Here is a 27,627-nt window from a genome sequence, read left to right as displayed (position 1 = left end):
CCGTCAAGTTCCATGTTAGCATGGTCAAATTGATGAACTTCTTCAACGTAAAAACTTTTACAAATAAACTATTTTAGACACTTTTAACCTTTTGCATTTTTGAGCAGCTTGGTCCGAGATGGTTTGTTTTGTTCATTTTTTCACCGGTTAGAGCGTTTCGTTATTTTTACGGTCAGTATGCGCGTTTGCAGACAGGGAGTGGCAAAATATAAATAATTGTTTTTTTGCCGTAACTCCTCGGAACTACTTTTATACAGCAACAAGGTCCTTGTCTTAATGACGGATGTAATGGACCATTCGCCGTCGATAATCACGCAAGTAATCAGAGACGAGGAGGAAAATGCGACTTGTCGTCAGGACGGTGAGTTTGGGAAAAGTTTTCTGAACTTTTCAGCTGCGCATGACAATATCAGCGAGGCACGAGACTGTGGTGTTTTTAGGCTGCCACCGTGTCACAAATGCAAACCGTAGCTCTGTGAGCGAGCTTTGGTAGTGTCCTTTCCCCCTGAGTAACCTCTGCCTCCGGCTCATAGTTGTGAACATTTTGACTAGTTTTGAGTAAATTTGAAACCGGTTTCCTTCTGGGTAGGCCAAAGCCGTGGGCAGCCTCTCAGGAGCTGTGTAAGTACAAAACGAACATGAATTTGGATTAATACGACTCCGAAAAGCTTAAAGGCTACTATTTTATCGCTATTGTGTCGAGTTTTAATTGTGAGATAATGCAGGCTGAGTAGGACATGTCAAAGAATGGGTCCGTTCAGAGGGGGCGGGGTCACTTTGACAGGTCACTGTTATTGTTTTGGACTTTGATGTTGAGCTTCTTCTTATCATCTCCTCAAGTTATCCACATGGTGTTTTTTAACATATTAGTACACAATGATACTAAAATTGACATTTTACGCAGGGCCGTGCACAGACATTTCAGGGGGCAGGTGCTCATACTGAAAAAGGGCACCTCTCAAATAAATATTTTTTAAAAATTATGGTTAACATTAAACTTCAAATAAAAGATTAGTCCCAGTTAAACAGCCAATCCCTTTTACAAGCCCGGTTTGGCTACACATTTTGATAAATAAAGGTCTGTCTCAGTTACAGGTCCAGCCGGGTTGCCATGCTCATTTTTATAGAAGTTCTTTAGATTTATAAAGTTGGGTTGTTGGCTACATCCTGGAGTTATTGTTGATTAGCTGTTTAGATCATGCATACAATATATGTTATATAATTTATATATGTTTAGACTGACATGAAATGTGGACATACGACTCACAATGTTAGCCTGGTAAGATTCCCCACAATTCAATCATTAAATTAATTTTACTGACAACATGAGCAACAAAAAAGACAGTGGTACTGACATAGTAAACACGAGAGATACAAAAAAAAAAAGAGATTAGCAGAGGTTGAAGACTATTTTCAAAAGAGTGAAGGAAAAGTCTCCAGTTAACTAGCCTATAGTCATAATTCTATATTTAAAAGTATGTTTACAGAATTATAGTAATTAAAACAAACAGTTAATGTCTTGCTCTTTCTTTGTTTGTTTTACTATCTGGGTTAATTTCCTGGGTAAATTCCTAGGCAAATTTTTGTACTTTTAACATCTTTCGGGTCATCTCTTCCTATGTTGCTCATAACCTTCCTCCCATGTTTTGGGGAAAAAACAGATAATTTCCCTAGGTTTCAAAGGGTTAAATATATAATTTGATTGTATTTCCCATCTTTGCTGAGCAACAAGAATTAAGAGCCCCTCCCATATAGATGCCATGCCTAAATATAAGCCTGTTGAGGTCAACGATTTAAGCAAATAATAGCCCGGGCTATTATTTGAATATTTATCATATATATAAAGTAGCACATCTTACTTACATATTAATTTATTTCAATACCCATGCACTCATGCATAGTGATGTAATTTCACAACAGTATCAACAATGGTGAGGCTTAGAACAAAATCATTACCTGGGTGGCTGCCACCAATGAAGGCAGATCAGAGAGACGTGGATGCTGCTCCACAGGGGGCTCCATATGCATGTGTTAACTGTGGTGGCTGTGACGAGGGAAGTCGATGAGGGAGTGCCAGGGGCTCGTGCAGTCTTGCAGATTTAGAACCGCAGAGTGTATAAATAATGGATGTAGCTACAATGATGTTACACATTGGTTTGTAGACTTTTGTTTGGCATTTCGGTCGTTGCTGCCTTGGATTTCTGGGGCCAGAAGTGACCGTATTTGAGCTGACTCACAGACTGGTGAGGCCACGCAGCCCGTCATGCAAGCCTTTTAATATGCATAACTTTGGTGCTTAATGAATAAAATTTAAAGGGGTGAGTTGTGAAAAATTCACTCTCATTTCACTTTTTGTTGAAATTAGTTTAAGTGACCAAAACAAATTTACGTACCAGGCTGTGCTCTCTCAGGTGAGCTACAGGGTGCCCCAATTAGGACATTTTAAGATAAAAGTCTGTGGGGATTTAAAACATGAAATATTCTTTAAGGGCTGCTGTACTAATGCAGAACATTTATGTTACAATGCAAAGCACTGCCTAGTATTTATTTGCCTGAGGTTTATTTATTTATTTTTTTTTTAGTTTGGCTTCCTCCCATCTTAAAGACAAAGACAGGTTAATCATTAGGAATACTCCCTACTATCTGTCTAAGGCTCTGGTGTCAGAACAGTTGGCTGCTGGTTGCTCAATGGTGGCTAAAGTGTCATGAAGACAAAATTCCCAGTGAGGGTCAATAATGTGCATCTTAACAATATAACACCAAAAACACACCAAGCAGTGGTGAACTGCCAAGCCGTGAAAAGTTGTGGCGGCTGCTTCGAGCTGTGCCTGCTTGTTTCTGCAGGGAGCGTGGCCAAACTAAAAGTTAGGGATAGTTTAACTTTCAACAGAGACCTGTGACTTGTGACATGTTGACCGCTGTTACAAAGGACTTTTCCGCTGCCTGAAACACATGAACAAACATCCCAGCTGCAGAAAAATGTAATTACTGCGGTGAGCAGCAGTTTGCAGCTGCTTGATGTGCTTTCGTCGTTAAACATAGCTTTAAGACTCAACATCTCGGTTTCCCTTCAACTTCAGTGGTTGATTGTAAATATGAAATGCTCAAAGCAATACTTCAACCAGAAAGTGACCATTTGTAAATATATTTGTCATGCCTTTTTTTTGTGCATGTCTCCACGAAAAATGTTGACAATATACTGAACCATATACTATATGGTGACTGATTGGGGACTACATTTGACAGCAGTAAAACTAGGATAGCATCCTTTTACAAACTCTCTGAATACATGCATTTTCACTAAAAGCATTGGTGCTGGATTCTGGCTTTGAGGAGTGAGTGGACAAGTTTCACTTTCAGTTCAGTTTTAAATAGTCATGTTTTAGTGAAGATTGTATTGCACATGTTGTAAGGGTCGCCACATTATCGGCCAGGCTGATTATTATGGCTGATATTTGGCATTATGCTGATTATCTGTATCGTCATTTTTTATTTTAATGATTGCCGATAAATTTCATTGATTAAGAAGTGCAAAAAAAGTGTCAGCATGGAAGGAACTTTTACTTTGTAAAACCTCAGGGAGCTTTATATTTCTTAGTTTTTAATTTAAACTTCAACTTGGCTATAAATAAAAAGTTGCAGGGAACTTGCTGTATATGATGTTGAAAGTTTCAGTTTAGATTAAAAAATTGCTAAAAAGCTAAAAGCAACTTAACTTTAATTAATTAATAACTTATTTCTTATCAAATTTCCAGTGATGATGCTTTTTTATTACATTTTATGATGTGTTTGCGTTTTTTTTCATGTTGTGTTGTTGTTAATGTGCTTATGCTCAGCACACTAACGTATGCTCATCTGTGCAAAGAAAATCCCCCTGGGGGCAATAAAAGTTTCATTCATACATTCGACTGATATAATCAGAATGAACTAATTAATGACAAACGCACAACCAAACAGCACTGTATTAGACTTCTGCATCTGGGGGAGCAGGACAAGCAAGAAAAGTGAGGGTGAAGTATTTCTTAAACTGTGCTGTGTTTCTGCTGTCAGTGCTGAATTCAGTCAGAGGGTGGCAGCACTGTCCAGTTTACTAATAAAGGCCAACTCCATCCTGCTCTCAGGTTACTTCCTCCTGGCCAAGAGGTCATGAGCCCAAAACATGGCTGCTATCCACAAGTGAGGGGCCAGAGAAACACAAAGGGGAGACTTCAGCCTTTCTGTAGTTTCACAAGTTGCTGCAGCCACATTGGAATTAACTTCAGGGAACTTTCTTTCAAAAGTCTTTGCAAAGTTGCGACCTAAGTTTGAATCTATGTTTGGTTGCGTCTTTATTTAGCAACACTTCTGCATTTCTAATCAGCTCTATGGCCATGATGATACTGCTACTAATGTATATTTATAGTTTAGATTCTTTTCAGTGATCATTTTCTGCGCCATTAAGCCACATTTCCTGATAACTGATGTCAGCACAGTAACTTCAACTGGAATGAATATTGTAGTTTGTTCGTAATTGGACATGTGAGCTGAATATTTTCAGCTGCAAAATATTTAAACCTTGATCTGACCTGAGCAGCTGAGCCACCGTGAACCTGCTATACCATTTGCTCTGGAGGGGCGTGAAGCGAGTTGTCAGATTGTAACAGGATATCAGGTGTCAAAGTGGCGGAAAGTCGGCCGTGGGAGGCCTCATTCTTTCTGTGTCTGGATAGGAATAGAAGCAGCTGAGGTGCAGAGCCATGCCCAGCCTGAAAGGGTCCCAGATAAGCCCGCTTTCAACTAAGTGGGCTGAAACATGCTGATGTGGCGTGAGGTCGTTGCTGCCTCTCCGATATGCTGTAACCTCATTATCAGTGTCTGAGCCTCTCGGGCAGAGAGGCGTGAGGAATGTTGCAGTACAGTTTTCCTTTTTCCAGTGGCGTAGTGGAGGGTATACGCAGGTATACAGGGTATACCCATATTTTTTTCCTGGCCGTTGACAGTATAGCCACCTATCAGCTGAAAAACCCTGTAATATACAGAAGAGCACACTAACTTCCTCCTCTTCCCATTAGGCTTAAAAGGTATTACAGTACAGTAAGGTATTTAGAAATCCCAAAGGTTTTTTTTGTATGTTTTTATATATCTGTATATTTTTATCTATCTCTATATTTTTTTAGAGACAGAGATACACAGATATAGATTAAGATATGAAACTTAACAATGAATTCTGCCGGGTGTGCGGTCACTCGCAGCAGCAGCCCTCCTCATCCATTATCAGCTCTTAAAGGACCAACAGATACATTTTTCACCCCGCGAGTGACAAACTGCTGCTGAGGAAAAAGGAGCTTGTGGATAGCGCCACCTGCTCTGCACACTGACTTGTAAAATTCAGAATGACCAAAGGGGACACACAGGCATTAAAACACAACAACAATTTGCTGCCGTCATTTATCAGCCACGTCATTCATGTGATTAATCATAAATGGGACACATTCATCTAAACACCTGCTGTGGTGTGAATGAGCTTACTTATTAGAACGCTGCTGGCTATGTTTCTTTTAAACTAGGGTTGTATTTCCCTAGTGTTGTTTAAAATGTGGTTGCAGACAACTTTGATCAGTGTGTAGCTCTTACATATCAGCTGAGTGTCAGTCGTGTTTTAAGGTGTCCTTGGTCCTGAATGTCGCACAGTTGACCCACCTGCAAGTCTGGATCTAACCCGCACGTGACATTTGGCTGATCACTTATTCTGCACATGTTGTGAGACATTTTTGAGCAAAGTAAACAAACTATTGGAAATAACTTGACACAATATGCTGTTATTGTTCAGATACTAAGGGCTAACTTGTACTTGTTGTATTGATATTTAGATTTTGGGCTGATCTGTCTGATCAGTTTCATTATTGTTCCAGTGTTTTCAACTTGATGTATCCCATTGTGAGGACATGGGTCCACCCATGTCACACTCCCACTATATTTTTAGCCATGCTAGTGGTGGGGGGTGGCAGTGTTGTTGTTGCTTGGCTTTTGTCCACACTAAAATATCTCAACAACTGTTCAATGAATAGCCACAAAATCTACTACACATACTCATGTCCCCCACAGGGTGAAGTGTAACAATTTTTGTGATTCCTTAACTTGATTCTGATGATCATCAGGACAAAAAAAAAAAAAAATCTAATACTTGACCAAGCGGCAGTTAAATGGCCACTTGAGGGTGTTTTCAGAAGCCAGTCAGTCTCTATAGACACCCACGTTAAAATGCCCAAATTTAAGGCAGTAATAAACATGTTTATGCGGATATTAATACAGAGTCAAAATATGACAAGTAGGGATGAGATCATGTTGATGCTTTTACAAAATGTCATCCACCAGACCTTTAGCTATCTTTACTTCCAAACCAAAAACCCAAGGGGAATGTAACCGAAACCAGTTCAAATGGCTTGTGGTTTGTACTTTGTGACCTCTCTTATTTTGGACCTTAACCGATTCTATCAGGAGTCAGCAGGAGTCTTTTCATTTCGATGTTTGTAATGCAGACATTTGTGGGAGCCTATTCTGATTCATTTTATTATAGGTAAAAATCCAACCCACCAACATATTTTGCTAAAGTCACAGTTAACAAAGATGGACAGATAACAGCAGATGATGCTGAGGTGAACACTGCATAAACTGTCTGAAAATTATTTGTAAATTTGTGTAAGTGAAAGAAACCCAATTTAATTTTCTAATAAACTAATGTTATCATACAGAGGTGAAAAAATACCGCTAATTTCTCAGAACTATATTTTTTAACATCACAATTCCTAACTAATCTGCAACTGTAAACAACGTTTTTTGAGATACACAGTTCATTTTTGCAGTGGTCAAGACATGTACTTTGATTATTAATAAGACGGCTGAGGGTTTTTTTTTAAAAAATGATGATTTGAGCTTGTTATTTTTAAAATAAAATCTCTGGGGAGGATCCCTCTGGACGCCCCTACAAAATTCCAGGCTAGGCCCGAAATGGAAGCTTTGGGAATAACATGATGTTACAGGGTGTTCAGTGTCAGTGGCTTAATTAGGCCGGGCAGCTCTGCTGGTCCCTCTTGTTTTTGCCAATCTTCCTCTTCGTCGTCTTCTTTTCTTCTGAACATAAAATGTGTCTTTGGATACATGAAAATAATAATTTGCACAAAGGTTCGGTTCGACACCAAAATCCCCTCAACTAAAGTTTTGGGGGAAAAAGCTCTGATGGTGGTTACAGCAACAGTCTAGAGTTTAAAACTCGCATTCGTAACAAATCAGTTCTATGTTCTACAACTGCAGCTTTGACCACAATGTAGCACCACCTGAGCCAGTTATTTGCTTTGAGCTAGCAGGAATTATGAAGTCCATCTCTCTATTTTTTGCAAAATCTCTAAAACTAATTGGGCCTATATGTTCTCCCACATTTTCCACTCAACTGACACCAAATTTAATACTCAGCATCTTAAGACTGTCCTCCACAAACAATCCAACCAGATTTTTTCAGATACCAAAAAAATGTGTCCACCGTGCATCATCGTTTAGACAGCGAAATAAATGTCCAGTTTTCATGAAAAAAGAAAACACTTTGATGTCATGGGTGAAATAGTGTGGAAACGTCAGAATTGTATCTCAAAAACTGAATTTTTGTCAGTATATTTGAATTCTATCCACATGTAGACTATTGCAGTTAGTGGACATAAGAGCATCTTTAAACATCACTCATTTCTCTATGAAGCAATCAATCTTTGTAAAAAATAAATTGCAGATGGTGATTGACAGAGTCAAAGCGTGAGCCCAATCTGTGGTTTCTCATTTGGTAACTAGCTCTAAAAGATCATGACTTGTCCTTAGTGTTGTTACAAGTTTGAGTCTTATGCATGTCATTGCATACTCCTGCATTGTGCTTTTTGGATTAAAGACATATTTTCAAAGACATTTTTAATTTAATTAATTTATTAAGTTTGAAATAATTATGGTTCAGGAAGTTCCGCTAATGGGCCTTCCTGTATCTCTCATTTGTCTTTCTCCTCTTTCTTTTTCTCCTTCTTGCTCCATCAAATTGCCCGGTTCCTTCTCACAGCTGCACAGCAGCTATAATTTAGTTATTTTTTCTGTGCATGAGCTGAATCTTTTTTTTTATTGCTTCCTGCATCTTTATAGACATCTTTATGCAAAGAAGAAGCTAAGTGCATTTCTATTTCTCTTTTTTTAGAGCCCATTGAGTTGCCTCTGTGTATGAAATGTATTATACAGATAAAATTGTTTCGCATTGCCTTGAAGCTTTCTTGTACTGTACAAACACATACAGTACTTTATCCATTTCCTGCCACAGATTGTAGGTTACAAAAAAGGTTTTGTTTGTGACTGTTTATGGCCTGGTGGCACTATACGACACTATATATATACATAAACATAGAATATCATCATTAACCGCTGTCAGCAGCTGCTCTGGAGGCTATTTTAAGCACTCTGAATGATGTGTAATATCAGAAGATGTAATGCAATGTGCAGCGTGATGTTTTTTGACACTACAAGCTTCACCTGCCCTGTCCCTTCACACGTGTTTGCACACTAACCTTTCATCTTGGGACCAACAGAAGTATGTCCCGACAAGCATGCCCGGGCCATTATGACTGCTCTCCAGTGGCTTCGTCTGCTTTGAGCCTCTGTTGAATGAAGTAGTCAGCAGGCCAAAGTCATAGAGAATAACATTTGAAAGTAGGTCAGGCTTGTTCGGGGATTAAGTCGGACCGAATAGATAAAGCTTGTAAAAGTTATTATTATAAATGCTGTTTTTGTATTTGATATGAAAACTTTTGACTAATTTTATTTTATTTTTTAAAATTTTAACTTAAATTTTTAACTTTTGAGAAACTTTGTCCAAATTTCATGTTTTTTTTTGTCTTATGTTTCTGGGTTTGTGTTTTGTAATTAAATTGACCACCTTTTACCTCAAGGGACTGTTTTAGTGAATATAATATAAGGTAATGAAAATAGCCAGCTTTTTTTTTAATGAAAAATAGTGCTAAATAGACTTTTTTTGTTTAAAAGTTTTGTTTCAGCCAGGAGCAAGTCAACAATAAAGTCATATTTTAAACTATTACACTGCGTCCTTTAATAATGTGTTTCTGTTTTCCAATCCCCACATTAGAGGAAGTGTTTCAGACATCCTGCCAAGAAGTACAACACTTCTTTGTGTTGTCCACAGACTCTGTTTGTTTTCGGCTTAACAAGAAACCCATTGCTCATCTGCGCTACTTTGCAATCATTACACATTTACACCCAAAGCAAGCCGACAGGTCCGTGATATACCCCATACTGAGGCAACAGATTTAGTCACGTCTGAGCGACATGCTAATGCCTTAGCTGACAGCTCTGACTGCTCATCAAGGCTCAGCTAATTTGTCAGAGTTTTTTCTTTTTTTGTAAACTCTCATCACTCACACACCAGTTGATGGGATGTTTGCTACCACATGTGTGTGCCAATGGCAGTTGGTACATGGGTCAGTGATGTTAAGGTGGATCAAATGTGAATGCAGTCTTAAGACATGGCCACAAGGATGAAATCTATTTGAATTTGACTGTTGTTTATATCTGTTCTCAGTGGGTATTGTAAAAACACAAGTGCAGGTGGAGGAGAATGCATGCTCAATAATAACATAAAATAAACATTATCCCCTTGAATGTATTGTTTTACAGAAACCTTTCCCATCAATATTACATTTAAAGAGGAACTTTGATCACAACTTGTCATTTGATTTTGCAGTATTAGTTGTAGCATGAATTCTGCAAATATGTGTTTTTTTTTAAATAGTTAATATTTTCTTCTACTGCTGAGCCCTGTTACCAACAATATACATCTGTTAGTGTATTGCAGGGTTAGGGGTAAGGTTTGCCTAATCTTCAGATATGCCATAAAATCAAGCAAAATTACCATATGCTGCTCTTTAAAAGAGCATTGCTGTGCAAGTCATGACAGAATTTTGCACGAACAGTTTGCACAGTGATCACAAAAATAAAGACCTAACAACCAATACAGAAAATAATGAAAATGGTTATTTAAAAAAAATAATGTCACCTATGTTTACAGTACATTGAGTTCAGTATTGCTCTCCTTCATGTCATCCATTTAAACAAATTCTTAGTATTTGAACAACAAAATATACACTGAAAAGGTAACCGGTTCAAGATGTCTACACCTGACTATTTCCAGGGCTGAAATCTACACCTATACTTTGTTATGCAATGTCTTTTAACCTTTTGCAGCACAACTAAAATAGCAGTGGACAAGCAATACACAAGATGCCAGGGCACAGTAGGGGTCCTGAAGTCTGTCCAGCCTGAGTGATGCACAGATCGGATATACTGGATCAGCATTGCTGCCAATATGGACGTCATGAGAAGGGTCGAGTCCTGGCCGGATGTGACCGAAACAAAACCTAGAGTATTTATTAGTCGATGACAGAATAAAACTAGCTGTGCAATCAGATAAAGAACAACAAATAAAAAATGAATTAAACCCAAATTCAGTTGTTTAGTTTTTGTGAATTCTATCATTATAAACAATAAAAATAGAATTACAAATAAAATATATGTGAATGAGCAGTTGGACTGGTTACACCTCTCGAGTTGATGCTCCACACTGAAGAATAGTCCTATTCAGGTTTGCTTAGCAACATTTCTAGGTTGATATCAGCCCACTTCCCACAGTTATTCAAGCACTGAAATTAGTACCAGGAAAGAATAATGTCGGTACAGTATGAGCATCACGCCTCATGGTTTTTCTCTGTGTCACTCTGTTCCAGGTGCCAATGAAGTTTCCCCCTCAAAGAAGCCTCGCAGCAGAGGCCTTCTCCACAGTCTCTTCTGTTGTCTATGTAACAAAGAATCAGAGCCCCTTCCGCTAAAAAACAATGCCCCCCTCCTGGTAGAAGAAAATGGAACTCTGTCAAAAGTAAGTTCATCTCTCTGCATCCCTCTCTGACTCTTCCTCGTGATATCGAGTTTCGCTCACCCTTATCGTCTTCACGCTGCATGTGGTCAGACTGATTGTAAGCCGTGTGATGCCTGAAACACATGTTTTCTTGGCTCAAAGCTTTTCGTGTTTACAAGATCATCTCTTACGGGCTGGGAAGTGATGTATAGCGGTGTTGAAAAGCACTTCATGTTCAGACATCTATCAAGATGACTTGGTGTAACAAGAAGGGTAGAAGTGGTGTTAATGTTACAGAAGGGGATGTCTGACCAGAAGATCACTGCTTTGCAAAAATCCGCAAAAATCAGCTACTGTAGGTATGCTACAAATCATCGGGATCGATAACGATTATGTTGTCTTTAAAGCATTTTTGGATGCATGAGGGCTCAATTATAGAAACTAATAATCATCACTTAATCAATTATTTAATATTAGAAATAGAGAATACCTGTGTAAAGCTTGTTTAAATATGAAATATGAAAAATGTGAAAAATAAGGATGTTTACACATGCTACAGTGCCAGATAGTCCATCAATTATTGACCACTATCTCTTTACGTAACATTTTTGGACAATTGACAATACACGCCGTGGTTTCACTGAGTGTATTCTTGGAAAACAGCAGGGCTTTTGGCAGTTATGGTCCGAAGATCAAGTGGTCAAGACGTTCTCAGGTGTCAGTTTCAGATTTATGCCTTAGTTCAGCCTTTTATAGAGATTTGATATTCCAGAAGTTATTTGTCACGTCTTTCCAAGTCCCCAAAATAAATTGCTTGGTCTCTGGCAAAGGGAGGGTCGAGTCAAGTGCTAGGCTCAGTTTTGGTTGTGACAAACTGTCATATCAACATGCATGCTGCTCCTGTTGCTGTTACTCTCTCTTGGGGGCTGTGGTCTCAGTGACTCCCCCCACCAGCCATGTGAATATCCACTCTGAATGGATCCTCCAGTTACCTGCCAGTCATTTGGACTTGGACTCTGAATGATCCGGAACAAATGCATGGAGTTAAAACCCTGAACAAACAAAATCCAGACAGAGAAATCATTTTGCGATGTTTTTGGAAAACTCTGAGCAGAGCAAAGTCTCCGAGGAAGGGGAGCTGTCTACTGAGGCCATGCTTGCTGAACAATGCCAGGTTCCCAAATTAACAGAGCCTGCAGACTTAACCAGCCCCTCAAAGGGAAGTGCTGAACTTGGCATGAAGGTCCTTGTGGATTATACTGAGCAGACTGTTGTCAGCAGTGACATGGACCCTTCTATCTTTTGTGTGGAACATTGCAACATAAACAGAGATGAGACTGAATCATGCACATATTGCAATGGACACTCTGAAAGCTTTAAGCAATACTCAAGCGATGGATTTTTTGAATCCGGCCAGATCCTTGGTCAGTGTGAGACTTCGGGGTTAAGCCAACCATTTGACGAATGTGCTCAACACTGTGAGTGTTTTAAACCTTACAAGTCCTCTGAGCAACGTGCTAATCATAGCTTAGCTTCCAAATGTAGTCCTTGCTGTGAACACTGTGCAGAACACCTCCAATTATTTCACCAATGTAAGCCCTCTGATCAGCAGTTCGAGTCTTTTGACTTTGAGCCAGATAAATTGGCAGTGAACTGTGACAGTTTTGGGCAGTGTGAAATGTCTGGTTTCATACCTGAATGCACAGACCACCTCGACTTGCTGCAACAATACGAGTCCTCTGATCAGCAGAGTGAGTCCTTTGACTCTGAGCCAGACACATCAACAGAGGACTCTGAGCAATGTGAAATGACTGGTTTCACACCCTACATCTCTGACTCAGTGGACTTATTGGACTGTGGTACTGAATTTAGTGAGAATGATGAATGCACTAATGATGATGAAGATGAAGAGAGTCATCCACCTGAACAAGACAAACAGAATGAAACAGAGCTTATTGATGAAGAGACCTGTGAATTATCTGAATATGTAAATCCCTCACACTTCAACTCACCTGCAGATATTTATTTGGATGACTGTGAGGATGGTCCTCTTGCAAGTGAATTCTGCGAGACACACCATCTCACTGAGGAAGATTCTCCGCAAGCCACTGCATCAGAAACATCCGCAGATCACTGTGAAATGTGCGAAACTGATTACTCGGAAACAAATGAAGAGTATGATCAAGAACGTGCTACTTTCGAGCAGAGCTCTGATAAGGCCTTGGAGTTCGGCACAGAAGAAGACGGTTCCTCAGATTGCTCTTCTGTTGAAACCAAATCCTTCAAGACTTGTCCCAGTGGCAGCATTCCTTCAGATCGCTCTTTTGATTCATGCGGGGAATCAGACAAAGGAGCTCAGGAAGATTCAAGTGATGAGCAGACCCAGTGGGAATCTTTTGAAGATGATGAAGAAATAGAGCAAAGCAATGCTGACCAAAGTGAAATGGATAAAAAGAAAATGCCAAATGTCGATGTGGTTATTGAGGATTACTTCGATCTATTCGACAGGGCTGACTATTATGGACACACATTTGCGCAAAAGCAACGTTACATCTCGTGCTTTGATGGAGGAGATATCCACGACCGCCTGCATCTTGAAATTCAATGTGAGACCAAACATAAAGAAATCAATGAGGAAATTCTTGTGCAGGAAACTGATACATGTTTGGATGCCCCTGAAGAAGAAAGTGAAGATACTTATGAGGAGGATGCAAGTCAGAGAGGTGATGAGTCAGAGGAGCAACTCGTAGATGAAACAGAATCAAGTTTAGCAGAGAATGAAGTTGAGGAAGATGACTCAGAAGCTCATGCCAGCTATGCAGAGAATAGTGAGGAAAAAGAGGAAGACGAGGACAATTTTGATGAGGAACCTTCTGCGTTTGATGGCCATGTTTCTGAAATCTGCAAAGAAGAAGAAAGTGAGACCTGCCTGTCCCATGGTAATGAGGAGAGTATGAGTGCGCCATGTGCAGAGGACATTTTTGTCGGAGGTGATGCTTATGAAGAAGAATCTAATGTTCCAAATTATGAATCTATTTGTGACAATACCTCTACCATTGAATGTTTACCCACAACTGAGCCTGAAGACAAAGTATTTCTCGCATGTTCAGAAAAGGAGCCATATTGGTCACTTGTAGACCCTGAGGAAAGTGGAGAGATGTGCGAGCCAGGTGTTGAGGAATACTATGCATATAAGATCAAAAGCATTCAGTCATCTGTGAAACAGGCCCTGAATGGATTTATAATGGAAGGAAGATCATATGATCAGATAATCCATTGGGATGCTTCAAGGAATGAAAAAGAGAAGTGCAAGGCAGGAAGCTTTGAAATTACTGAAGTTATTGAACTGAGGGAAAATTTAGCCAACAGCTTAACTAATGAACAAACTGAAGAATCAGACGACAACTGTGGATTTGGTAACAAACCTACTTCAAGTATTATTCACAGTGTTGTCTTGCAACTTACAAAAACTGAGGGAAGTACTGAGGAAAACAAGACTTCAGAAGACAGCACGGATTCAGAAGAGGAACAGAGTGATGATGAATCCTCTGAGCTTTGTGATTGCGAGTACTGCAATCCACCAATAGAGGAGGTACAATATGTCTTTGCACCAAAGCTGTGATGTATTTGAGTTGATAACACTGAGTTTTCAGAACTGTGGGGAAACTTAAAAGTCACATTTAGATATGTAGGTTTCACTTAGTTTTGCTTCAATAGGTCGGCATCCATTAAGAAGGCAATGAGCAACAAAAGAAGAAATTACCCTAAAATTAGAAAGAAATCTGTAAAAATTACAAACACTTAAAAATATGTTTAAAAAAGAAAAAAAAGGAAATGACCTTTCGTAACATAATTTTAAATACGAATTATGATAATTATAAATATTTAGTGTATATGGTTTTTCCCTAGCTTTTCCCATGAAAGTGGCCCTAATTTTCTCTGGGTTCAAAGGTTTTACAATTTAAAACCTGGAGCGACATCATTTTTCTAGTGCTGCTTTCAGATGCCTATCAAAAATGTTTGAACTTTGAGACCTGAGAAAATTGATTTGATTTTTTTTTCAAAAAATATTGGGGAAAAAGGCAACCATCTTGGCGAGAAATGTTCCACAAATTGCAAGAAATTAGTAGATTTAGAAATCAAGCCAATTTGCTGAAGTTTCAAGGGGTGAAAGGCATCTGAAAGCAGCACAAGGAATGTGCTGCTCAACACTGTGCACCACCTGGGTTGGGAGGAAGCTAATGTTGGGTAACTAGCCATGCTGCTCATTTAGAGACTACAGCCAGTAATGCTGTCAAGGTGGCAGAACATGTTACTGATGAAATACTGTGCCCACCCTACGGTCTTCCCCCACGCCGCTCCAGTGAGTAAGCAGCTTCATTTTGAGCTGCAAAACCCTTTTAGAATCATTAACTATATTAGCACCATTAGCTATGCTGATATTACAGTGTTACGGTGGTAACAGAGCGAACAGTGATAACATAGTCAACAATGCTAAAAAGGTTTTTATGACATAAAATTGAGCTACTTCCGAGCAACCTGGGGGAAGACGGGAGCATGAGCATGATCTTTTTACAGATACGATGTTGGGTCGAGACATTGGGACGATGTGCGGAAATCGCCGAATGAGTGGCGCTGCTAGCTGTCTAGCTTCTACCAGACCCATGTGGTGTGCAGTGCAGCAAAATGAAGAGTAGCAATATTAAATTATAGACCAACATGTGTTACCAGTTAAATATACCAATTGACAGTTAAGTGCTGACATCCCTCCCCAGAACCAAGGCAGATCTGTAGTTAGTACTGTTGGTTTATTTTTAAATCACTGAGACTGTACTACCAACTGCGGCAGTGATTAAGTTGGAGATCCCAGCTTGGCAGACAGTGTCAAACTCCATTATCCTCACGTGGCAGCTCACTCTACACAGACAAACACATGCGTCAGTGTTACAGGCAGCTTGTTTGATTATGCCAGCTTGTTTTTAGAATCAGAATCACATTAATAAACATCCATCTCTTACCACTTGTTGAAGGACGACACACACTAAGGTGATATTTACACGCTCCATCAATGTGGCAGCAGCTGTATCATCCAAGGTTTCTTGTAACATCTAACACAAATGCCAATTCAGTTGCAAGAAGCGCATGCACAGACACACACACACACAATGAGCTGTAAGTCTTTCACAACAAATCGAGATGGTAATTTCTTATAGTGAAAGGCTGCTGCTCATATTTAGGGCATGAAAGCTAAAAGAAAGTCTTAATTTAAGTATGCAATGAGCTATGAGATCTAAATTTGCCTTTTGTCTTCAGGTTCCAGCAAAACCGCTGCTTCCACGGATGAAATCCAATGACGCAGGGAAGATCTGTGTGGTCATTGATTTGGATGAAACACTAGTCCATAGTTCATTTAAGGTAAGCTGGTCTGCGTGACCTAATTTCTCACATATGTATATTTTGTGATCTATGGGGAGAGAGAAAAAGGAGAGCAACCTCTAGCAGACAGTTATCCAAAAGAGATGATTAAACCATTAGTTCATCCAAAATCCTCCTACATCATCCATCCAAATACCTTGTGTAACTATGTGTAGAATACTTACGTGGTTTCAACACTATTCAAATAATGGTGTCAGCTTTAATTAGTTGAAAAATTAGACTGCACTGGTTAGAATATCGTCGATTCATCTCAGTGTTCCTGAGTTGGATCTCTGTAAGTCGGGGATAGAGTCATGCAGTGTTGTTTGCTGCAATTGGATTTAAAAGTTTTCTTATGATTTAAAAATGTTACTTCACAGGTATTAATATTTTCCTCCTTTGATTTCTTAAAATAAATGCAGATAATTATCATGAAAAGTAAGATTATGTCTGTAATTCTGACCTGAGTTTATAGCTTATAACTGTGTGCATTGTTAATTGGCATAGTGCTGGTTTGTGCCCGTTGGGTTTCCACTCCAGTTCAATTTGGCACGTCTTATATGCACTTATATGTCTTTGACTGGAGCACTAACTTCTTGGAGTTTTTAATTCAACTGTGAAGTTACCAGGGAAACAGTGGAGATGTCCCAATCAAAAAAACAACACAATGCATAATCCCCCATAAAATCGTAACGTGCCACTTTAACACTATTGTTAAAAACAAACAAGATATAATGTGTTATTCAGTCAGCTTTGCCCAGCTGGTCACCAACATTGTTAGACACTGATATTTGATCAAATTTGGGTTGTGACGTTGGGTGATTAAAATGTGAGACGTCTAATGGCAATGTATATTTGACCAGAACACTGACAACAGATGAGGACAATTTTTTTTTGCTTTAAAGTTGTGTTGTTAAGTAACCAAAATCAAACATATTTCATTGTAATATAGAATGAAGACATTTAATTGTGAGGTATGGAGAACAAAACCCAACATCTGCACATCGTTAACATGTCAACATCCACACAACATGAAATTTTAACATCATTTGACATTTAAGATATTGCCAACCTGATTTTCATTCCGAAATTCAACGTCCGACATTCAACATCCAAAATCCAACGACATACTGACATCTGATTCTGGTAGGGAAAAGATGCTGGGAGCCAGGCTAGCTGTTTCTTGCATTATGATATGACAGTGGTATTAATCTTCTCATATAACTCTAACCAAGAAAGAGTATAACTATATTTTTTTAAAGTGTTGAGCTACCTCTTTAAGTGAGATTTACCAAGGTGTTCAGATGTTGACAAACATGTCTTCAGTCACCGTGGCACAATGAAGCTCATTAAGATTTACTTAAGAGCTTGTTAGTTACAGTCCAAAAGCAGTTGTTCACTTTGAGTTTATGTCTTCATTACCATTCTAAGCACATAAGCTTCATCCAAAAAGGGTTTTTGCACTAAGTGTAATAATCTAAGTGGGAACAGTGGTGCACGCTGGGTAATTATAATTGTTTTATCACTGAAAAAACTTTATTGCAAATGTATGAATTTGAAAAATATTTCATTATATTTAAACCTAAAAAAAAATAACTCACTTCCATCCAAATTAGCTGAGTCATTTACCACCTGTTTCATTTGCACTAAATTACATTTATACATTTTTATACCTGTGACCTTTAATTATTTAAAGGTCATCAAGTATTCAAAAATAGCCCAAACCCCCTCATTAAGTATCCGCTGTTAGGCGTCTATGTTGACTGTCAAAGCAAACAATCTACTTGCCAAGGCGAAAATAGCAAAGGGATTTGCACTACATCATTTTGCATATTTTTAGGAGGCACATGATTTATTTTTATCGTTAAGTACCGGGCTCATGTGCCGCCTAAACATTAACCATATATTTTTATGATGCTCTGGTTACACGATGCAGACCACCACCACCTGCACCCTGAAATCCAAGTGAGATGTAAAGAAAGTCATTAAAATCTGATTTACAAGAATGATTAGTAGTTTGCTGAGGACACAGATATGTTTAGCTCTCAGTGGTAATATAATCCGAATATAGATGCTTTCAAATAACGTATTAAGTTTTACATTGTTTCTACAAATAACTGGCTTCCTTTGATCAGTCTGATACCTTTTAAGGTAGCATTGGGTGAACAAAGTGGTCAATGCCAAAAGTCAAGGCTCCCGTGTCACGACAAATTATGTAATGAATGCCATGTGGTGTTTGGTCCTTCTCAGGTCACAGACTGTCCTAAAGGATGACACTGGATATTGCCACTAGCTATGTGTAAACAGGGTCAGACTCTGTGAACTCCATGTTTAACATAAGGTGGATAATAAACCTCATTATTACTTGACACACATGCTAAACATAGGTAACACAGTTTTGGTGTTGGTTGTAAGTGAAAGGTAGAGGATAGCCTGTGTGCTAAGGGACATTTTTTTAACTCTTAGAATATAAAATATTGATATAACATGAAATACTGGATAAAATGAAACAAATGCACCTCTACCATAAAGTGCCCAATGGTGTACAACTCCTGAATACTAATAATGATTAATTCTATTACCCTTAAGTCATCCCAACAAAGTCAAACTGCCTGTCTAACTCCAGTAATATGTCACCAGTTTCTTAATAGTAATTTTTGCCTTTATAATAAAGAATCAGAAACTCATATATTTTATTGCTGACCTTTAATGGTGTCATTTTGGACCAGAATTCAAATATGGGTCAAAGTTTGTAGTATAATATAGCAGAGCTTGGTATTAGACTGTAAAGTTTTAACAATTTTTAAAATAAACAAATGGCCTGAAAAAGTTTCACTAAAACTTCCTAACTTACACTAAAGTTTTCATGCTTGCTTAAGGTGGTTTTTGCCTTTGTTGAAGAAAAAGTTGATTCACTCAATGTGATATGGAAAAGGCCTCGCTGTATAAGTTCTGATGTAGCAAACATTTAACTCACATCACTGATAAGCTGTTTCCGCAGAATCACTGAATTAAGTTGTCTTCATATCTGGACAGCATGCATGGCAAGTACTAGCTGACATGAAAGAACAATTAAAACTTGCTTGATTGAATTGCAACTTTTACTTGTTCTATGTTTAATGGAAGGTTATAGCCATGCAGAAAGTGTAGCCCAGTGTTTTCAACAGTGTGTTTATCCTTTCAGAGCTGATCAGATCAGATTGATGAATGAGAGGACCAGCTATTGCGAGCGAATGCAAACTTTTAGACCCAGCAGAATGAACGATTAAGTTTCACTTCAATGCGCCTAACGTCCTGCTGCTCCATCTGTGCCCAGAGGACACTCTGTGCTCCGAGAGTGTGGTGCAATAAATTACTGAATGGTATATGTTTCAGCAGCACTCCTAATGAGTGGTTCAGCTCCAAAAATAGAAAATCTATTTGTGGCAGCAGATGTTTTAATCGTGGCAGGCCGCCACAGATAAATGAATGTTCGGGAAACCCTGGTAGCCTATACTGTCCAATTCTGATGAAACTACGCTTTTCGAAGCTTAATACATTCACTCAAAACAGCTCACAAATAACACCAAATTTCCTCCTATTTTTTAACGTATTTCAAAATGTTGCTCAAAATTTCTTGACAGTTGAATGGAAATATTACTAATGACAAATAAACCACATATGCAATAAAGCAGAAAACGCAATATACTAATTGAATTGGCTGAAGTAGCTGATATTCTTGAAAGTGTTTTTGGAAGTATGTTGTGATAGCAAGTATTTAGGTTAAGATAGTGACTATATCATTTAAAGTAGGATCAGAGTAGTCAGTGGTTACTGACGGAGAAGTGAGCCAACAACTCAAAGCAAGAGGCAGATAAAACCACAAGAAAAAAACAGCTGCCAATCCTGGACTTGTACTGGTGGTGATACAAAAATGCACTTTAGTACATATTCAGGCTGCTTTGAATGCTACACGTTTTTGTTCTTAGACTTTTACAAAAAAAAGTAACTTATTAATTAATCAATTAATTAATAATTATTCTAATTAATTATTATTCAAATGAAAAATATTACACTAAATTCAAACTTGCAGGATGGAACATAAACCAGCATTACTGTGCTTTAATTCTAACTTTTTGTTTCTGTTCTTGTTAACCTCGTTCCGTCCGACTTGCATTACCTCACAGTTTACGAATCTAGGTCATGCTGTGATACCTCCTATAGAATATGCTTGGAGTGATACTAACATTTGAGAAGCATATATTAGACATGAGAACTGCCTCAATATATCATACATTTAATGACCCTTGTCACGTTCTGTGGGGCCCATATTTCAGTGATGGAAGTGACAGATCCATATTATTTACAGTATTGTGTTATTTAAAAGATGCTGAGGTGGCATCTTTGTGTCTATCTGACACGTTCTCCCTCCAGATTTGTTGCTATCACTCACATCTGTGTGGGAAAGTGTAGATTTCCCTTGGAGATTAAAATGAAACGTATTATTTAATCTAAGTGACCTAACATTTCTACTTTTGTTTTCAACAGCCAGTGAACAATGCTGATTTTATCATTCCAGTGGAAATTGATGGAACAGTTCATCAGGTAGGCACTTGATTTGCTTAAGTGACCATTTGCTACACTGTCATCTTAGTATATGTTGCTTCAGTCACATCACCACAAAGCAGAAAGTAGACATCATAGAAGTTACTAAAAGCTTAATAGACTTCCTGCATAAAGCCCTAAGCATTTGTTTAAAAAAAGCAGGATTGATTCGGACACCATTTAATGTGCACTGACCATTATTGTAGTGCATATATCACTCCCCAGTAACCAAAATCTGTGCTGTAATCTACCCAGGATAGTATGATACCTCAAGAACTCTCAAATACAAAAGGAAGAGATTAAAATTGAAAAACCCTCCATGGTTATTTTGCACTGGAAGCATTGTGCTAGCCCCCTGACAGTGCTGTAGCCCGCGCTGTTGATGGCTCCAAGCAGCAGGCGGCTATTTACGTGGCCTGACGAAATGAGGAAACCCTGGCAGGCTTCTCAGAAATCACTGGCCATCAATCTCGCTCTGTGGTGCATATTATGTCCCGCTCATTGGTGCGGGGGAATGGCAGTGACTATTCCCTGCAGGCGTCAAAGTGGTAACCGCAGTGTGTTGTGCTGGGCCTCCCAGAAGACAGAGGAGCTTTGTTGTCCAAAGGGCCTGGGTCTGTTTCAAGTAATCCAGGATAGGCTTGTTAAAGTGGGGAAAGCCTATTCGGGATGACTTGGTTCAGAAACAAGGCCGCCAGCATCTTAGTGGAAGTAGATATTAAGTCCTGTTGGAATGTTTACATGAAATGTTTTTGGAATAAAAATGATAGCTTTTGTGTTTTCTTTTTAATATGTCATTTGGGCAATACAGAATTATCAAAATTATCTCAATAAAGACATAACTGTCATGCTTAGAGACTGTTTTATACATATTTATGTCTACATATATAAAATAGAGAAAGATTATGTATTAAAATGGAAACAGAAAGTGGTAACTTTTTTATTATCCCCCACCACCTTGCGTTTTCAAGTGGTATTATTGTTGGCGCTGCTGTCACAAAGACAACTGATCGCTTTCTGTTTTCCTTAGAGCTTAGCAACAGAGCTGGGTAGAGTTTTTAGTTACTTGGCTTTGTTGTTCCACTGTCCACCATTTGGATGCTACTGGGGATAGTCACTGCAAAGAACTTACATTGATACTGTGGTTGACGCACTTCCTATGTGTCGTAAATTAAACCTCCGTTTTCCAGTCAACATTTACTTTATAACATTAAGTTAAAGCAAACACCTTTACACAAGATTTGCTCTTTAAAAAGCCTAAATTTAGATTAGTCAGTTAGTTATATTCCAGCCTACATTTGTATGTGAGGTCCATGTGGGTAGTAAGTGGGCTGAATTCTTTCTATCTCGGGCCCACTTCAGAAAATTTGGGACCCCCCATTTGGGTAATTGGCATGGGGCCATTATGGGACCCATTAACAATCCCATATAGGGCCTTTTTTTCAGCCTGTTTACTACCCACATGGACCACAAATACAAATTGTTGGGTGCTGATGTGTCTTCAGAATATCTTGAAGCACAGGTCAGAAGTACGATCACCATTTCCTTTATCTACATATTTTTACTTAAGTAGTTTGTGTTGCTGATCACATCCCTCATAAGTGAAGAATGTGGTACAACAACAACTGTGGATTTCATACTCCTATGCCTTCTGTGTCTCCACCCAGGTGTACGTGTTAAAGAGACCGCATGTTGACGAATTCCTCAAGAGGATGGGAGAATTGTTCGAGTGCGTTTTGTTCACCGCAAGCTTATCAAAGGTCAGATTGAAATTGTTATTCTCTGTTACTTACTGACTCGTGATTTTTCAGGCCAGCATTTTGCAGACCGGTCAGACTTGATGTGATAAGTGACACCTGTTATAGAATAACTGGGAGTCCAGCCTCATATGGGTTTGATTTGTATGTGACCCACATAGAGCCCTCATACATAAAGATATATTTATGATACCTGTCAGGTGATTGCACGTTTTAACCTTTCACATTTACTTCGAACTGTGCTAACCTTAATTTAACTTTGTGAATCATCTCGTCGGTTGTGACTTAGTAACTCATTCATGCTTGATACTTTATGGTTGCTATGTTTGTCCAAAACACTTACAGATAGTAGTATCATGGGTACATTTTGTGTACGTCGTCTGAAATCAAATACTGATCTGCCGTCTTTTGAATTTAAAAAAAAATTTCCAACTTTAAATGTTGTATTTATCACTTTTCTATTGCTGACACGTACAATAGGTTCATGCTCAAACTGTTCATTGAAATTCTATGCACGTTGGTTGTAGGTCGGCATAGGCCATCATGTTCTAGTTTAACAAGCTTACTATTACAAATAATACATGCAAAAATAATATGTAAAGTACTACAAGATTAACATACTAAATACTTAATGAAAAGGGTATAGATGGGCTCTGGTTTATTATCTGTGATAATCAGTTTATTTAGATAAACAATGGATCAAACAACTATGTGTATGTGTAAGTGACGACCCAAGAGACAATGAACCTCAAGGTCTATGGGGCATTTCAGTGTCCTCAAACTTATATTTTTGTTTTAGCTAGCTTTATTCGGTTCACCCCGATCAAAATTTTTGTGAAAAAGCTATTAAAAAACCCACTGCACATTACCAAACAACAAAGAGTAACTAGCAATCAAGGTGAAGCATTTAGCAGCCGAAGAGACAATTTTTTCTCTCTTGATGGGGTGGAGACCAAAAACAGAGATAAAAGAGAGTAAACAGTGGATTTATCATAATTTCTGCTGCCACTTTAGTACGCAGATCCTGTGTCTGACCTGTTGGACAAATGGGGGGCCTTCCGGAGCCGTCTCTTCCGAGAGTCGTGTGTCTTCCACAAAGGGAATTACGTAAAAGACCTGAGCCGTTTAGGAAGAGACCTCAACAAGGTCATCATCATTGATAACTCCCCAGCCTCCTACATCTTCCATCCCGACAACGCAGTATGCCATTTCTATTTCTTTCTCTACAATACACCAAATGCACAAAAATTTGTAATGTTCACTAAAATCATGTTTTAGAACAAGACTAATACAGTAAGTATATAATATTAAGAACTATGGAACATTGAAAAGCTCTTCTAATTCTACCACCTCTTGCTTCTTCAAACCTCCAGGTTCCTGTAGCGTCCTGGTTTGACGACATGTCAGACACCGAGCTCCTCGACCTTATCCCCTTCTTTGAGAGACTAAGCAAAGTGGATGACATCTATGATGTTCTCCAGCAGCAGAGGACTTCAAGTTAACAGAGGCAGGATATTAGGATGAAAATAATCACCAGCAGCTGTTGTCACGGGGCCACGGAGGCTGGTGGGCCACAGGCTCCACGCTGCTTCCAACTACAAGGACCACACTGCAAAAAATGCCTCTCATTTAATCTCGTATTCACACGGTATATTGCAAAACAAAACAAAAAAAGTGAAAAGCAATTTTCAGCAGGGTTTGGTACCAGTGAGAGATTTTTTTCTCCTTTTTTAAAAAAACTAGATAAAGCCTGAATATGAGATTCAATGACTGCAGTAGTTATCTTTTGCAGTGCAGCTAGTGTGTCGCTGTTGTCGTTACGTTGACAGCAGTGACCTAGTATGTAAGTATGCTGTAAACCTAGATTGTGTTAACAGTTGGTCAGTGCCATTCTACAAATGAGCCACGTCAGTCATTTTCATTTCAGCACAAGACTGTTCCTCAAGCCCCCGTAACTTACTTTTTTTTTGCTTAAAATGGCTGAATGTGTATGTAGTAAATATGAAAGCCCATGTCCATTACATGTGATGATAAAAAAGATCCTGCTATTCATTATGATAAGAAACTTTATTAAGAAAACTGACTTAGTATTTCAGACCAATGACCTATCACAAAATATTGATGGACTTTTTGCAAAAAGAAGAAAAAAAGAAAAGTAAACATTTCGAAATAATGACTTGTATCTTAGCTACCAAGGTACTTCAATTATTTTGAGAAAATTTCTTATCTCTTTGAGATTGTCATTATTTTGAGAAATAGCATGATGTTATTGCGTTGTCACATTCTCGTGAAGGCAATATCTTGAGAACACCTTGAGGGAAATTTTTCACATTAGATACAAACCTTCACTTGGACTCAAGGATGGATTGATTAGATTTTGGTGGTCACAGGTCAAAGGTAAAGGACACTGTGACCTTGCATCTATCTCATTCTTGTAAATATGTTATCTCATGAACGCTTCAATGGAATTTCTTCAAATTTGGCACAAACGTCCACTTGGACTCAACAATGAACAATAACAATATATTTTTTGGCCATAGATCAAGAATTTATACCCTGATTATGACAAAAATCCACACAAATGTCCAATAGGATTAAATTAAGTTATGGCATTTTATATCCCAATTTACTGTCAGATCTGCTTGACTGGACCATGGAGGTAAACAAAGTCTTTCTCATCATAATGGCTCACATGATCTTTTTTTTCCCCATCACATTGGTGGAAGTGGGCTTCCATAATTAAAAGACAATCACTAAACTTAGATAATTTTCTTGTAATTATGTCTTTAACATTTCACTACAAAAGACATGGACTGTGCACTCGCTATGTCTTCGGAAAGCTTTGAACAAATAATTTTTGTTGGAGGAATTTGGCTCCAAAATGCACCGTACACTTAAGCTTTTGCATTTAGGCAGAAAAAAAATGGAACAGTAGTTGTGGGAAAATGTATCCTGAAATCCATTGCCATTGATTGAAATCCTTATTCACTACATTACGGATGACTGATAAGGTTGAATCACTAAATTCTAATGTTACTGGAATCTAATTGGTAATGTGTAGTAACCCTTTTATACCCTTTGTTTTATGCCCAGTCTTGTCAGAAAACACCTGCATCCTGGTGTACCTCATACATCTATACCAGCAACTCTGGTAGACATATAAAATGTGGATCAGGGTTAAAAAAACAGATTGACTGCTCAGTGATCGGACCTTCCACACACAATAATTTACTGCAGAAATGGTGAGATTATTTTTGTATATACAGTATAACAGGATTTTAAGCAATCATTTTAATTTGGTTTTTAATGTTATTTTACCTAATGTTATTTTATCTTTAGAGTTTTTTAGTTGAGTGGGCGACCTCAGCGCGTGGCCCATCAATCATGCAATACTGTTCATGTGTGCAGGAGGGGGCTTATCCCTGCCATGGCGACTTCAATAAGTTTGATGTTTGATTTGAAAGCACACTTTGATCGGTAAACTTGAATCCAAACTTTGATTTTTGTGTAAGACATTAATGGAGTCAACTGTACTGCCGCATCGAGCTGTAAATACAGTTTTAATTGGGGAAACTGGCGTCTGACATGATTGAGCCCCGATTCACTTTAACTCAGTCTGAAGCGAGTGTGTATATTTGTATGTGTGCGTGTGGGTTTCAGTGTGATTGCGTCGGTGTGTACATTGGTTTCAGATTTTTGAAAAAACGAAGATGCTTTGACAATATGTGAAAAACTATAACCTGTCTTTAAATAATGATTTAACTTTTTTTTACTGTAAGCAACGAGAGTATTAACATTGTGACACAAGTTTAAAAAAAAAAACAAAACAAGTTGAGTTCTTAAATTGCTGCTGACAATTGTTAAAGATTGGAAAACGACTAGAGATATTTTTACCTTGCGTCAATAAAGCATGTTTTATTGAAACAGGTCATATTTCACTACAGTACTTTTTTCACATAGCTAACGCTCAACACAACATGGCAGAGGTGGAAACAAGTCAAATGGAAAAATGGAATATGGAAACAGATTTCATATGAAAACAACTATCATTCTCTGTTAAAGTTCAAACACAACACCCGCTCAGCAACAAAACTAGCATGCCCTGATTATCAATCAAGGTAATCAAGTAATTTCTTAACCTATTTCTTTCCTAAATTACCTGATTTTTGGCCCAATGTATTTACATTACAAGCCCTTTGCTGCAAGACAGAACTCTCCTCATTCAAACTTCTCATCAAAACTTAAAAAATGATTTCTATACAACAGACAAATGATGAAAAGAGATGTTAATTGTTGCTTGGATGATCTTTTCTAATATCTGAATTTGATATGGATAGATGGCTGTAATCAACTGGAAACTAATGTTGTGTTTCCTGTGTGGTAATACTGAGAACTAAGACTAAAAGTCACTGTCACAACAGCCACACAAAAACATGCTGTCAAACATGGGAAAATTACACAGAGTGCATATTAGATTATATTGCATAATAACCGGCACAACATGTAGTCTGTAAATCAGCCATGGTTAAAGATGCTGTATGTGTCAAAGCAGCCAACTGAAGTAGTGGAAAGGACCAAAATTGCATCTGTAGCAAAAAGTCATTTTTTAAACCTGGTGTGATGTCACTTTTCTTGTGGTGCTTTCAGATGCCTTTTACAAGGATTTAAACCTTTAAAGCAAGTTGGTGTGATTTCTTCAAAACAAAAAAAGACATTGACAAAAAGGCAATGAGCAACTTGGTAGGAAATGCTCCACAAAGTGCAAGAAATTAGTAGATTTAAAAAAATATTTTGAAAAGGCTAGGGAAAATGTCTAGTGAAAAAAGACAAAGAAAGAATCTAGGAAAAAAGTATTTACAATGATCATAATTACGTATTTAAAACTGTTACAGATTTATTATAGATTTTTTTAGAGAGTTCTCCAAGTTTTGTTTGTCTTGTTGTCTT

General features: G+C 38.2%; 1 protein-coding gene across 1 annotated transcript; it reads left to right on the top strand.

Annotated features, from left to right (window-relative positions):
- On the top strand, positions 1-27,346 carry LOC121949393 (carboxy-terminal domain RNA polymerase II polypeptide A small phosphatase 1-like). The gene is made up of 7 exons (XM_042495066.1): positions 1-361; positions 10,797-10,945; positions 16,238-16,339; positions 20,867-20,923; positions 22,591-22,683; positions 23,695-23,880; positions 24,054-27,346. Exons 1-7 carry the CDS (start codon positions 277-279, stop codon positions 24,180-24,182), a joined length of 801 nt encoding a protein of 266 aa, XP_042351000.1. The 5' UTR covers positions 1-276; the 3' UTR covers positions 24,183-27,346.
- The last annotated feature ends 281 nt before the right edge of the window (positions 27,347-27,627 follow it).

Source organism: Plectropomus leopardus, chromosome 10 (genome assembly GCF_008729295.1).
Source record: "Plectropomus leopardus isolate mb chromosome 10, YSFRI_Pleo_2.0, whole genome shotgun sequence".
NCBI classification, from domain to species: Eukaryota; Metazoa; Chordata; class Actinopteri; order Perciformes; family Serranidae; genus Plectropomus; species Plectropomus leopardus.
This window is presented reverse-complemented; position numbering and strand designations above follow the sequence as displayed.